Source organism: Calliopsis andreniformis, chromosome 6 (assembly GCF_051401765.1).
Source record: "Calliopsis andreniformis isolate RMS-2024a chromosome 6, iyCalAndr_principal, whole genome shotgun sequence".
NCBI classification, from domain to species: Eukaryota; Metazoa; Arthropoda; class Insecta; order Hymenoptera; family Andrenidae; genus Calliopsis; species Calliopsis andreniformis.
In genome coordinates this window covers 17,915,506-17,929,371 of record NC_135067.1, presented here as the reverse complement: position 1 = coordinate 17,929,371, position 13,866 = coordinate 17,915,506, and the positions used below count along the sequence as shown (strand labels likewise).

The 13,866-nt window shown below is 45.0% G+C and overlaps 1 protein-coding gene across 1 annotated transcript in view; it reads left to right on the top strand.

The window, feature by feature from the left end:
* Positions 1-13,866, top strand: part of Ldd (lipid droplet defective) — a 28,359-nt gene that overhangs the window by 7,314 nt on the left and 7,179 nt on the right. Inside the window, exons 18-47 of the mRNA XM_076381050.1 lie at positions 30-665; positions 733-921; positions 993-1,075; positions 1,154-1,316; positions 1,390-1,571; positions 2,000-2,623; positions 2,739-2,869; positions 2,936-3,258; positions 3,328-3,523; positions 3,597-3,737; positions 3,822-4,145; positions 4,271-4,766; positions 4,844-4,964; positions 5,265-5,455; positions 5,525-5,663; positions 5,894-6,101; positions 6,787-6,927; positions 7,998-8,187; positions 8,760-8,957; positions 9,188-9,697; positions 9,772-9,947; positions 10,018-10,285; positions 10,367-10,466; positions 10,555-10,697; positions 10,770-10,970; positions 11,599-11,779; positions 11,853-11,965; positions 12,098-12,923; positions 13,202-13,350; positions 13,657-13,839. Coding sequence (XP_076237165.1) covers positions 30-665; positions 733-921; positions 993-1,075; positions 1,154-1,316; positions 1,390-1,571; positions 2,000-2,623; positions 2,739-2,869; positions 2,936-3,258; positions 3,328-3,523; positions 3,597-3,737; positions 3,822-4,145; positions 4,271-4,766; positions 4,844-4,964; positions 5,265-5,455; positions 5,525-5,663; positions 5,894-6,101; positions 6,787-6,927; positions 7,998-8,187; positions 8,760-8,957; positions 9,188-9,697; positions 9,772-9,947; positions 10,018-10,285; positions 10,367-10,466; positions 10,555-10,697; positions 10,770-10,970; positions 11,599-11,779; positions 11,853-11,965; positions 12,098-12,923; positions 13,202-13,350; positions 13,657-13,839 — 7,526 coding nt within the window. The remainder of the gene's footprint in view (positions 1-29; positions 666-732; positions 922-992; positions 1,076-1,153; positions 1,317-1,389; positions 1,572-1,999; positions 2,624-2,738; positions 2,870-2,935; positions 3,259-3,327; positions 3,524-3,596; positions 3,738-3,821; positions 4,146-4,270; positions 4,767-4,843; positions 4,965-5,264; positions 5,456-5,524; positions 5,664-5,893; positions 6,102-6,786; positions 6,928-7,997; positions 8,188-8,759; positions 8,958-9,187; positions 9,698-9,771; positions 9,948-10,017; positions 10,286-10,366; positions 10,467-10,554; positions 10,698-10,769; positions 10,971-11,598; positions 11,780-11,852; positions 11,966-12,097; positions 12,924-13,201; positions 13,351-13,656; positions 13,840-13,866) is intronic.

The window sequence follows — 13,866 nt, the reverse complement described above, 5'->3', positions numbered from 1 at the left end:
AATGTTTTAACCGAATGATTTTCTCTTAGTTCATTGTGACAAAGAGGACATCAACCTTGAACAAGTTAACTCCTTTGAGGGCATCCTTCGTCAAGTTCTTGGACGTTGTACTAAACCTTACCTCAGAAACGCCTGATCTAACACTAAAATCGAATATTTTCAATTCAACTACCTGGAGTAATCTCTCCAACGAAACTCTCTCTTTGATCAACACAGCTGGTCAAATCTGGGTGCACGAGATCATAGAGAACTCTAAACTAGATACAGTCTTCGGAGTATCGGATCCATTCACCAAATTAGTCAGAATTTACCACCTTCTGGACACCACTCTCGATTTGTTAGCTGGAGGGGACGTTTGGCAGAAGCTAAGGGTCATCTATGAGAACTCGAAGATGAAGCCTCTTCTGACTCTAATAGAGGACATTCCTAATGTCGTCATCAGCGTCGTTGACACGTTCGTGAAGACAGACAAGTTAAACAGTTTCATAGAGAAGCTGGCCCTCGGCAAGGCACACCCCTGCGACATCGACAAATATTTGGTCGTGCCCAGTTTCGCGAGGAAGAAGGTACTTTTGTCGAGCGTCGCTAACTTCTGCCAGAAGTTGCTCTTCGCTGACAGACAGCTGACACTGTTCGACGTTTTGCCACTCGACGCGAAATACGAGGTACGGTCAATAAAAACAGTAGCTGTAACGTTGCTATTAGGGATTGCTCAACTGACGTTCTTTGCAGGAAAGTTTGCTGCTGCGAAATAAGTCCAGAGAGTCTAACGAGAGCTATGTTCTGGAAAAAACGGGGCACATTCAGTCGATGATCATACGAATCGCGTCAGAGGGTTTCAAGCAGCCGAAAGTCCCTGCGTGGTGGACCTCATTCAAGGAAGGAACCTTCAACGATTTTCTAGCAGAATACAGGAAAGAGGTACGCCCTGAAATCTCTGTTGTAACATGGTCCAGGATTTTATTAACATTTGACGACGAAAAAAATTCCAGGAGCCACGAGCGCTCGCTCATTTGCTGGTGAAAAAGACATCGACGATCGTAAAGAACATGATAAATTCCTCGACGAATACCAAGTGAGTCACATGCCCACGTCATTATTCCCGGAATTTGTTTATTACGCGCCAGCGTTATTACGAAATTTCCTCTTTTAGAAATTGCTCGTGGTGCTCTACTCTCCTGTTTAAGGTCCTGAATTCTCAACTCGCGAACCATCGGCTCTACTCGAAGCTTCTATGCCAACTGAATCGATTGAACGTGACGGAAATTCATGACATCTTGATGCGCGATTTTCGTTGGAATGAAACTGCCAGTATGGTGAGCAACGTTATCAGTTATGTCTCGTCGGAAACTTGTTCGGTGTCTCCATGCGAGCCTCGGTGATTTACAGGTCAAGAATTACAAGAGTTTGAACGTAGAACGGACCACGGATGAATTTATGGTAGCTCTGGAGGCTACCATGTATCATATTGTTGACATTGTGGTCGATTTCCAAAATGAGACTTACAGCGAGAGAGTTAGCGAATGCTACCACAAGTTTGTTGGACGACCAGCGTTCTCGAGACCAGGATTGTAAGTGTTCATCTTTAAATTAATTATACTACGACACAATTATAATTAAAATAGTACTTAAAGTTACAAAATGGTATGTAATGTGATATCTGATATAGAATTTAAATGTTACCTAAAACAAGACACTAAATCGCCATTTCAAGGTACCGGATGATACCTAAAAGAGACCCCAAAATAGATACCCAAACGATATCCAAGCCAGTACCCAAACAGGTACTTAAAGCGGTACCCACGCGCACTGAAACCGATAGTACCTGAAACAGTATTTAATCTAGTACCTAACTTGGTACCTGAATCAGCATCTAAATTAGTACCTAAGCTGGTACCGAAATTAATGCCTAAAATAGACTGATCTATAACTTAAACTAGTTTTCACCCACCAGCTCTTCCCTTGCAAAACAACCCAATCCTAACAAATCTCATTCCAGGTACGCGTCCCTGGCGATCGGATTGCTAGACTCCCTGCAGAACAATACCCACGTTTTGGACTCAGCGAAGAATCACGGAAACATCGAGCAGCTGACAAGTCTTGCCGAGAAGTACGTGCCAATCTGGAAGTCGGTGCGTGACGTGGTGAAGCCTTCAGACGTCGACGAGATCGAGGCGTTCCTGCCAGGCGCGATGATTAACGTGAACGCGATCCTGAACGACAAGAACTCCTCGCTGTGTCGAACGAAGCTCGACTGCCGTAACGCGACAGTCCTGTACGCTGGCCTGAGCTCGAAGAGGTCAGGGAAACTGTTCCGCTACGATCCAAGGGTGTCTGGGCATCACTTCGTGCTGGAGATCGCCGATCGACTGTCCCGCAGCCTGGATCTCGATCGTATAGATCGCGAGCTGAAACACTGGCGAAGGGACGCCGCGTGGGATTTAACGTGGCTGAGGGAGATCCTGAGGCACTTGTCCGTCGTTATCGGGGAGGGCGGCGATCTGCTCGACGTAGCCAGTAAAATAGACTTCGAGGACGTCTCGAATGTCCTGGGCGCTCCCGATATCGTCGACGGAGTGGTTAATATCCTGAAGGATAAGACGGTGGACAAGCTTTTCGACGGGTAAGGATGCGCTCGATAACGGGGGCGAAATTGGACCGAGAAACCGAGCACGCGGAAAGAGATCCTCTTATCGATTTATTTACCTCGCTCGCTTCAAAGTACTGTAATCTTGCAGGATGAGGGAAATAGTGGAGGACGTGAGGCCGTTCATCAACGACACGGCGGTGTTGGACGATGCTTATCGCATAATCGTGGCGTTGGAGTCGATGGACATCTTTAAGAATTTGGGACTGCTTGATATGAAATGTAGGGTTACACGTTTTTCGAGGTGTTGAATGTTGATGATTTCTGACGGTGGTACTTTGCTTTCAGATGCCATCAGAGAAATGTTCGATAACTGGGACGTAGTGAGCTCGTATTTGATAGACAAAATAGGAATTTCTAAGGATACTATTATAACACTGAGTCAGGCGAAGGTAGATATGATTTCTGTGTTCATGAAAGAAAGGAGGGCGATAGGATTAAAGGACACCATTTGCTCGCCGAAGAAACTCAGCGATATGTTGAGTTTCAACGGTGGTAATATCACGGCTGAGGAACTCAGTACTGCCATTTGCCAGCTCGACGACTCCCAGACGCAGAATGTGACGATAGCGTTGATTAAGAACTTGAATTTCGATTATATCTTCAAAACTGTGAGTAGATCGTGCTAAGAAGGCTCTGAATTTGTGTCTGATGTTTGATATGCTTCGTAAAATTCGTAGTTGATGAGTGCCAATGTGAAGAATATACTTGCCAATGCAAATTTAACGGAGGCGGAGGGAAAGATGATATTAGACAATCTTGGTGTAGCTGCCAAGTTGCTGCCATTCTTTAAAGAGAAGCTTTCCTCTAACATGCCAGCGGCGGAGGCTTTACAAACAGATGCAGAAGCTGAAACGACGGATCAAAAAGTCTCTAGTGAGTTGTACGGAATTCTTGCATCGAATTAAGACAATTCGAACAGTTAATAAATATTTGAACGTATGCCCAGCTTCCAAATTCCTCCAAGACTCCAGCGAGATGCTGTGTGGTCAGGCGATGGTTTCTGATAATGGTGATTTGTATAAAATCATTTCTAAGCTCGAAGACAACAGCAAAGAGTTCGATCAGGCTGAGCTCGATTCGTTGCCTAGTGTGTATAATCAATTACTGAGTCTTTACTAGCCACATAGCAAAGTGAATATAATTTTGATTAAATTTCTATATTTGGTTGCAGCTGACTTCTGTAGGGACACTTACAAAGGTGTAATCGCTATGGGAGGAGGAAAAATCATATGGTCCTATGTGAAGCCTTTGTTACGTGGTCAGATCCTTTACGCGCCAAATACTACAGTGGTAAATGGTGTGATGGCACTGGCTAATAAAACGTTCTTAGAAATGGAAAGCTTTGGAGTACTGATGGACAGTCTGGGAAAGACCCTTACTTCCTTGGTGAACCTTACTGAAATGAGCGATAGCCTAAAGGAACTGCAAGGCATGATGTATTCAGATGTTATGAAAGTCGCTATCAAGTCCTTTGGAGGTGGCAATTTTGAAGGTGGTAAGTTATAGCATTGACAGCTGTATAACCAATTGCTATTTTACGTCGACACACAAAAAACTAACGTAGTATTGGAATTATTCTAACCCCTTTAACTAAATTGTCCTCATTTTCCTTCATCCCAGGCGATCTCTCAGAGATGAATCTCAGCGAGATCTCATGGCGCCTTAAGAGGTCCAAGCGTTTAATCAGGATGGTGGGCATGCTGAATGATTTATTGGAATGCGTGCTCGTGGATCGGATAAGAGGATTTCGTAGCGAGCAGGAGATGGAAGCAGAGGCGCGAGTCTTGATGGAGACGAGGGAATTCTTAGCTGGCGTTGTCTTCCTGAACAAAGACACTAAGAAATCCAAAAGATCCTTGGAACATGAGCTGCCTGATGACGTGGTATATAAGATCCGGATGGACGTTGACTACGTGCAGTCTACGAAGAGACTGAAAAATCAGTTTTGGATTCCTGGGCCGGAGAGCAGCTTCATCGAGCATCTCAGGTACCTCAGGGGATTCGTGCAACTTCAGGATTCTATCGATCGCGCGATCGTGGGGACGAAGAGCCAGAGGTACCAAAACTGGAAAACTATGACGCAACAGATGCCTTATCCTTGCTGGAAGGACGTACCGTAAGTGTGATTTATTTAGTCCCCTAAATATTCCAGCTGATTTACATGGAAACTCAAAACGATGCATTAAATTGCAGTTTCCAAACAACTGTCTACGAGTCCCAGGGCATCCAAGTGTGCTTCTTCTTCGCTCTAATGATGTGCGTGGGAGCTGCAGTTAGACACATGGTTTGGGAAAGGGAATCGCAAAACGCAATGGTATGAAAGTAGACATTAACTATTTAGCATTATAGCAGACCCCAGTGCCATAGTATATTCAATCCAGTTTGGTAAAAAATGTTCTCTGAATCAAATTTTTCATTCTTTAAAATTCCATATACATGAATCTCTAATGGTTCCAAAGTTACAAGGCTTTTCCTCTGAAAGCTTCAAAAATGTGACTTAATATATTTTGATCCGTGGGTTCAGATATAATAGTGCCTGGTGCTCAAAGGATTAAACAGTCTGCAAAATTTTTCCTCTACCCTTGGACATCACCAATCTGACTAATGTTTTCAGGTAATGAGCGTCATGGGGCTGAAGCCTTGGAGGAACACTATGGCCTGGTTCATCACAACCTTCATCGAGCTCTTAATCGTGATGTTCTCCATCGCCATGATCCTCCTAGCTGGCAAGATTCTACCAAAATCCGACCCTTTTCTGATCTTAATCATGATGATCGATTATGCCTTCTCGATCGTAACTTTCTGGTAAGCTTCTCCCAGCTGATTCACTATCCGTCGCAGACTCTCCACTAAAAGGGCCGAATAAATTTCCAGTTACATGATTTCGACGGTGTGCAGCTCAGCGAGCTTGGCTGCGATCACCACGGTGGTAATGTTTTTGCTGACATTCATGCCGTACGTCATTGTCATTGCTATGGAGGCCGTTATAGGTCTCGGGTATAAGCTTCTCATCGTAAGTTATCGCCATCTACCGTTTCGAGAGCGTTCCTATGATAAATAACGCGTTCGAGCGATTCATTCCCGCAAAACTGCGAGCACCGCGATAAGATGCGCTTCCCCGTATGAGATCAAGCTAATGCGCTATTTATTTTCAAAGGAATCGATTTATCGTCCACTTCCGTTTCCCTCGAATACCCAGCGAGAGCTCCCTGACCCATGGAGACTGATCTAAGAAACTTTCAGTGTCTCAGCATGTCCACGAGCTTCTGTTACGGTTGCCTATATGCAGCGAGGAAGGAGGTCCAAGGAGTGGGCTTGACCTGGGACTCGATGTGGCAGGAATCCAGTCCTGGGGACTCGATGTCCTTGGGCTTGGTGCTTCTCATGATCGCCTTCGACGGATTCCTGTATGCCTTAATCGGTTATTTCGTCGCCAGATACACGAACTCAGGTAGAAACAGATCTATCTAATCTTCGAGGAGGACTAAATCTCTAAATGTCTGGTGGAGGTGTTACACGTAGTAGAATACGTAGAACCTTCTTTGTTCTCTCATTTTTTTTTCCTTTTTTTTACGTGTCTATGTTCAAAGATCCATTCGATTTTTATACGATCACTCACGAGATAGTCACAGCCGCGATTTTTAACACCGAGGCTTTCGGTAGCGCACTTTCTGGTGCAGGTGACACGATCCTTTGCTCTATGTGCGTACATTTCTCTCGTCGATAACCCAGAGTCGTACGATAACGCGTGGATGGTGTCGAGAACGAAACCTAATCTCCGTCCTTTCCCTTAAGCCCGTGAATTTTATCGGGAACAAAGTCGAGCATTCTCGAGCACTCTTGGTGAATTTCATCGCACCCTCCGCGCGTTCACGTCGCCGATAAAAGCGAGAAAGGCGAAGAGAACGGAGTAACGATAATGCATTCACGTGCGCCCACGCTCGCGCTGTCGTAAACTTGGCGCAATCCGACGAGAGCTCTGCGTAACCGCGACCAGTGTTGCTTGGTGAGAAACGCCAAGGGGATGGTGTCGAGCGAGTGGCGCGCGTCCTCGAGCGGCTCTCCGAAGGTCAGTCGATCGGCCAGTGAACTTCTTCTCTGGAGAACGGACAGAGCAGTCGCCAATAATTTTCCAGGCAGGGGCTTTCACGATTTGAGGTCCCAAAGCTTATGGTGGGCCGACGCACATTCCCTCTATGGCGGGCCGAGCTACCTCGCCTTCGTCAACAACCTCTATTTCACTAACGACGTTCTCCATCCTTCAACCACTTACCAAGGTATCGCACTCGCGCGCACTTCCGCACTCGCGCACGATATTCGAGCTTGCTTTCCTTCCTCTCGCTTCTGGCATTTCTGACGCGTTATTTTCTCATCCGATTTTGAGATCAGTTCACTGTTGTCGCAGTGGGGGAGCATGTAAGTAAAATTGTTTTGCTTTGAATAGTTTGAAGCTGTAAACAGTGAATAATTTGGAAGATATGTAGAAACACTATGATGAGGTACTCTGGGTATGAGAAAAAATATAGAAAATGTAGAGCTGTTTTCTTATGGTTATAGTTATTCAATTCCTACAGGGACCTAGACATTATTTAAAAAGGAGAGACTAGGTACCATTTCTATAAGGGTTCCAGCATGCATGAGGATCGACCACTGACGTATGTTCCAAGATTTTTGGCTCTGAGGGACAGGGGCATGCGGGACTAAGAAGAGTTAAGCACAAGTAGTATTGTTGCGAAGTCTTGGTAATTTGAAAATTCTGAAAGGTACCTAAAGCTAGAAGGGCCGCGTAAGACGAAACGCGATCTAATCTGCATAAAGGTTATGCATTCGTCTGTTTTGTAAAATTTGCACAGTGGGGGGAGAGGCTGTTCGAATATTTGGATCGCGCAGACTATGCAAATGCTTGTTGCATCTTCCGTGAGAATGAGATTTCGTGAGCGGATGCTTAATTTATTCAATGTTTCTGTCCAGATGCATCGGAGGGTGGGTGGTTCCAGGACGATTCTTCTTGATAATTTGCATGCACCTGCTTGATTTTCGTGTATAAATCGTTCGGAATGCTCAACAATTTCAGACAGTTCACGTTTTATATTTATTCACGTCCCTCGCTTCTTAAACGAGAGATATAACCTGCTTCCTCTACGCTGCATGCGCTGCACGAATTTTATTATGCTCTATTTTATTTTGCAAACAGCTGGAAAAATCTCGAAATTATTTTAATATATGGAGTTTCTCTGGAGCATGAAGTTTTTCATCGAAACTACTCCAATATGCTTTTAAGATTGCATTATCTTGTATAAGATCGCATTAATTTTTAGTTAACAATTCACTTATGATACTATAACAGACGAAGAGACAGATGCCAGCAGCCTGACGGTAAACGAGAAGCAAACAGGAGTCAGGTTCGAGGGCGTAAGAAAGGTATACCATACCGACCAGGGTGAAGTTGTGGCTGTGGAGGACTTCACTTTGAAGCTCTGCGAAGGGGAAGTGACCAGTCTTCTTGGGAGAAATGGCGCAGGGAAGACTACTATCATGTATGTTAATGAAAGAGTCACTAGAGTCATTATTAAGTAAAGAGATAAAAGAAATTTAACAGGCATCAAATTATTTATAAATATTTTCTCACTTTAAATTACAATTTTCAGTGATATTTCTACTGTAATTCGCTCCTCGCCAAAAATAAGTTCATGAATACGAGTTCCCAGAGCTGGAGTTGACATCTCGATTGGTTGTCTCACACAATATGTATCAATAACATCCCTTCGTCCACTTTTGAATTGATCCACCCACTTGTGAAAATTTGCACAATTCAAGCAACTTTATAACATACCTTTATGACATACTTATTCACATACGATTGAAATTCGATCTTTTGTCTTTTTACTTATGAAATGATTGACGTACATATTCATACGTGACAGCAACTGTTCAGAAGCACCCCGAAGTGAAGTCTAAATGCCAGAAATTGACGTGTCAAGTTTCAACTTATCCCGTCTCGTCGTATCTTATTCCCTTTAACGTTGGGCAAAGAGTTCTGGGATTTTCATCCGCGAGCGTGCTGGATCCAGATTCATTCTCGTCTTTCAAGTGTGTACTCTCGTTTCAGCAAGATGCTGACGGGGATGCTGGCTCCGACCGCCGGTGAGATTTGTTTGAACGGAGAAGAGGACTGCAAACCCGACATAGGGGTCTGCCCTCAGGATAACGTGCTCATCGGTACTCTGACGCCCAGGGAGCACATGATCTTTTACGCGAAACTGAAACGGCCCAAGGAGGATGTTAACATGCAACGAAGCGTGAACGAGTGAGTCGATCGAGCAAACTATCCTCAATTTTAAACTTCTTCCACTCCGCTACCGATTCTCACAATGGTATCCTTCATTTTTAATCCATATTCTATTTCTGAAACGGTTCAAGGTATCTTTAGAGGTGATTGAAAAATATGTTTCTTGTTGTTGGATGAGGAAGTTTCAAATGGGTAATACAGAGGCGATTAAACAACAAAACAAAACAACAGAACTCTGTTCTCCACAGGATGCTAACGTCTCTAGAACTGGGTAAACAAGAACACGAGCCAGTTTACCGTTTATCAGGCGGTACAAAGAGAAGACTCTGCGTAGCTCTAGCGTTCCTAGGATCCCCAAAGTTAGTGATCCTCGATGAACCAGGTGCAGGGGTGGACCCTGCAGCGAGACGTAGGATCTGGCGACTGATCGATCAACACCGAATTGGAAGGACTGTTATTCTGTCGACCCACCACCTGGACGAGGCTGATATGCTAAGCGACACAGTGGTCGTGATGCACAAAGGGAAAATACTATGCACAGGATCGCCATTATCCTTAAAGATGATGCATGGCCGCGGTTACAGGCTCCTTGTGTCGTTCCCTAACGATCGTGAGTCTGACCCAATAGAGAGGAAGAAGGTGGAGACTCTGAAGACTGTGATTGAAGACGTCGTGCCCAACGTGACGATTAATGAATCTTCTGGCACAGAGGTGACTGTCACGTTACCTTTCCAGGGAAAGAATGGCTTAAACAACAAGTAGGTATATCTAAATTAAATAAAAAAGAGAAGAAAGTGTCCCTTGAATTTGGCTAAAGCAAAGTGTGTTTTAGTATCGCGCAGGCTGCGAAGGTTTTGGAAGACAGTCGCAAGATCCTAGGGTATTCTCACTTTTCTCTAGAATGTGATAGTCTCGAGAGAGTCTTTCTTGATCTCTGTGCTCGTGCTGAGAGTGGGTCCTCAGTTATCAGAGCTAACCAAGATAACGTGACTACCACCGATTACGTTGGTATGCAAACTGATGCATAGAAGTTTTTCCTTTAAAATTTACTTTGTTATTACACAGAAATATTTCATAGGTGTACCGATACCCAACGACGATGTGGATTTGATCGATATGGATTCCCCTCTGAAACCTAACCCAATCAGACAGATGAAAGCTATGCTGAAGAAAAGAGTGTGGCACTTCAGGAAAGATTGGATAACATTCTTGGCTGGGCTACTTCTGCCAACAATGTTCGTCGCTGTCGCTATGGGATTCTCGTTGATAAGACCACCATCCGAAGATGAACCGGCGCTGACCCTTACACCGAAATTGTATGACACTCATCCGACTTATTTCTACAGGTAGAGATTTATCTAGCAGTTAATTAATAATCTTAGATTATTAGTAGCTCAGGTTACAATTTTCTGAACATCTTTTTCCAGTATCGATAATGGCAACGATTCCTTCTTGCAACACGTGTCCCTTCAGCTCCACGATCGGTTCGGCGATGACTATGCTGGTGCCTGGCAAACTATGCCAAATGTAAGATAATATAGTGTACAGATTAACTATTTGATAATTAATCTTAGAATTATCCGAAGTGATCGCCGAGTAATTCTTCTTTAATCAGGACATGGGAACCTGTAACTGCGTGGATGGCCAGCAGGTGTGTCATGGAGTGTCACAGGCAGTCGAAGGACTCCTTCAAGTTCTACCTGGCAGACCTACCCTCGATTGGATCGTATCGACCCATCAAGAGTACATAGAGAAAAGGTGCATTGTCTAGTGAGACTTCAGGTTCATCTAGAAAAGTGAAGACACTGAGAATTTGTTCCTTCTTGGTAGATATGGTGGATGGTCACTGTCTCACTCCAACAGCGAACCACTTTTCACTGTCTGGTACAACAACAAGGGACACCACGCACTGCCGTCATACTTGAGCGCCCTGAACGAAGCGATTCTGCGAGCATCTGGCGTTCAGGGTCGTTTAACGACCCTCAATCATCCCTTAAAGCTATCCAGCGATCAACTGAATCGGACGACCCTGTAAGTCTCGATTTATGCGCTCCCGTTTCCATAGGATTACGATATACCCCGCGACCTTCGAAGCAAATCCTATTGGGACGCGAACCCGAAAGCCAGTCAAATTGCTTTAAGCGTGAAACACACAGGGGAGCGACTATACAGTTTCATAGGACAGAGAAGCATTAAAAAGTATCGTGCAGACACTTTGCAGTTGACCACTGCTTTCCCTCGAGTGCTCGCTCGTTAGTTTCTTTTTTGAACGCTTGTCTAGTTATTATGCACATTAAGTGAACTTCTAGTACCACTAGATGCGTTCGAAAAAAGTAATTAGGGTAACTTTTACATGTAACTTCGTGTTTTAATAAGCGTAACGCAATCACCTGCTCAGATATTACTCAGATGTTCTCAGGTTGATTTTAGATAGCGAATAATATGCATCAACGAAATCGCGCGTGTTTCGTTTACTTTTAATTAACTCTCTTCAGGATCGTTGTTCAAAGACTCTATTATTTCTACCGTCCTCTCTCTTAATCTTCTCCGATGATTTCGTGTGTCATTTTTATACCAAAGAATTCCATAACGCGATGGAAACGTACCCAGGTCGATTACACAATCGAAGGAGATTCCAATGAAATTCCACTCTATTCAGGCTGCAGCACGTGGCAGATGTTGGCGTCGCTTTGGTCCTCTTAATCGCGTTCAATTTGGTCGCCGCTCAAGGGTCGAAAGAATTGGTACGGGAGAGACTGTCGGAAGAGAAGAGGATCCTCTTCCTGGCAGGAGTCCATCCTGTCACCTACTGGGCCACCGCATTAATCTGGGACTTCCTTGTGAGTGGTTGACGGAACAGGAATGGGGAATAAAGATCGTGCTCTGATTTGAATTCGATTCTATTCTTTTCAGGTGTTTGGCCTGTCGATCGTCCTGGCTATTATCGTCTTCGAGATCTTTGGCCTTCCTGCATACGTCGCGAGGGACAATTTGCCTGGGATCTGCCTTTTACTCTTCCTATTTGCGTGAGCTTTCATCATTTAGTTTGTGATTAAAGACTACTACATACTACAATAATTTTAAAATTAATTAACCTTAGGAATACTGAGCCTTGAGTCGTCACAGAGAAGTCTAAGTCTCTCATCTTTCTCTCACAGGTGGGCAGCATTATCCTTCTGCCACCTAGTAGAAAAGGCCTTCGACGACTCAAGCCTCTCCAACATGGTCCTCTTCTGCGTGAACACCTTCATAGGAGTCGCCTCCTTAGCCACGATCCTAGTCTTAGACATTCTAGGCAAGACCAAAGCCGCGGAGGACACCAGGGACATCCTACACAACATCCTCTTAATATTCCCCCAGTACGTCCTAGGCGACGCTCTAGTACAAATATCCAGGAACGACATCACAGCTCAACTACTCGAAAAATTCCACATGGACACATACGTATCACCTCTCAGCTGGGGCCTACTGGGCCCCCACTACGTGTACCTAGCAATCGTGGGCACCCTTCTGTTCTCCTTAAATCTAATGATAGAGTGTCGAGTCCTGCCCACATGGAACAGACAGAAGTGTCCTTACGACATCGGCCAAGAGGACGACGATGTAACGAAGGAGAGAATGAGAGTAGAAGGTGGCATGTCAGACGACGTACTACAGACAGTGAAATTAAGGAAGGAGTACAGAAGCGTGTATGGGACGAACGTGGCTGTGCAGAATCTAAGCATAGGCGTGCAAGCAGGCAAGTGCTTCGGCCTCCTTGGTACCAATGGCGCTGGAAAGAGCACCACCTTCAAGATGCTGACCACGGAGATCATACCCACCGCTGGCAGGATCATTCTGAAAGGCAAAGAGGTCGGCTCGGGACCACTGTGCAACGGAGAAGTCGGTTATTGCCCTCAGAGCGACGCCCTGGACGGTTTCCTGAGTCCGCATCAGTGTCTGACTATTCACGGGGAAGTTTGCGGACTGAGCAACGTTCCCAAGGTGAGGCTTGATTTATGCCGAAACTTTCGACCCTCGCAACCCGAGTTTTCCTGGGGACCTTTAAGTAAGTTACCCTTCGGCCCAGAGGGCTGCACTTTTAATTATTTCGACGGCGACATCCCAATGTTGCGAGCAGTCGGAGATTCCTCGCGTTTCCTTTTGCTCGGAGAACTTGGGATGAGTCGTCAGACGTTTCGCGTGATCTATGATCGACGATACTGCCGGGCGTTGTTCTTTCGCGAGCTGAACGTCATCACGTGAAAAATCGTCCGTTTCAGGCGGTCGAGGCGACGCTCAAGAGGCTTGACCTACTGAAATACGCTCATAAGAGGGTGAGCAGCCTGAGCGGGGGTAATAAGAGGAAGCTCTGCACCGCGCTGAGCGTCATGGCGCCGATGCCCGTCGTTCTTATGGACGAACCAACGAGGTATAAATGAAGATTGCTCGTAGATGGTCTGAGAACAGGGATTAAATAACGTTTTAATGAAAATTCGAGAAAATAATTTCATTTACTGGAATATTATTTAAGTAATCAGGAAAAATACTGCAAGCTACAGTTTTCTTATTAGACTTTTTCTGAAGATACACTATTTCTGAGGATACCCTGAGACGTCTAACAACGGACGAAGTTCGGAATATAATGAAGAAATTTCATTTCATTTTTAATGAGCTCAGAGGAAATAACTCGCAAGACTTTATATTCCAGGCTAACGTTCTGTTTATCCCGTTACAGCGGCATGGACCCCGCCACGAAGGATCTTGTGTCCAAGACGATAAGGCTCATAACGAAGAGCCAGAGTTGCGTGATTCTGACCTCGCACAGCGTGGCAGACTGCGAGAATTTGTGCAACAGAGTCAGTATTCTTGCCAAAGCCGGTCTCAGGTGCATAGGAACGCCGCAGCATCTGAAGCATAAGTAAGTTCCTTAAAACTCCCTGGAGTT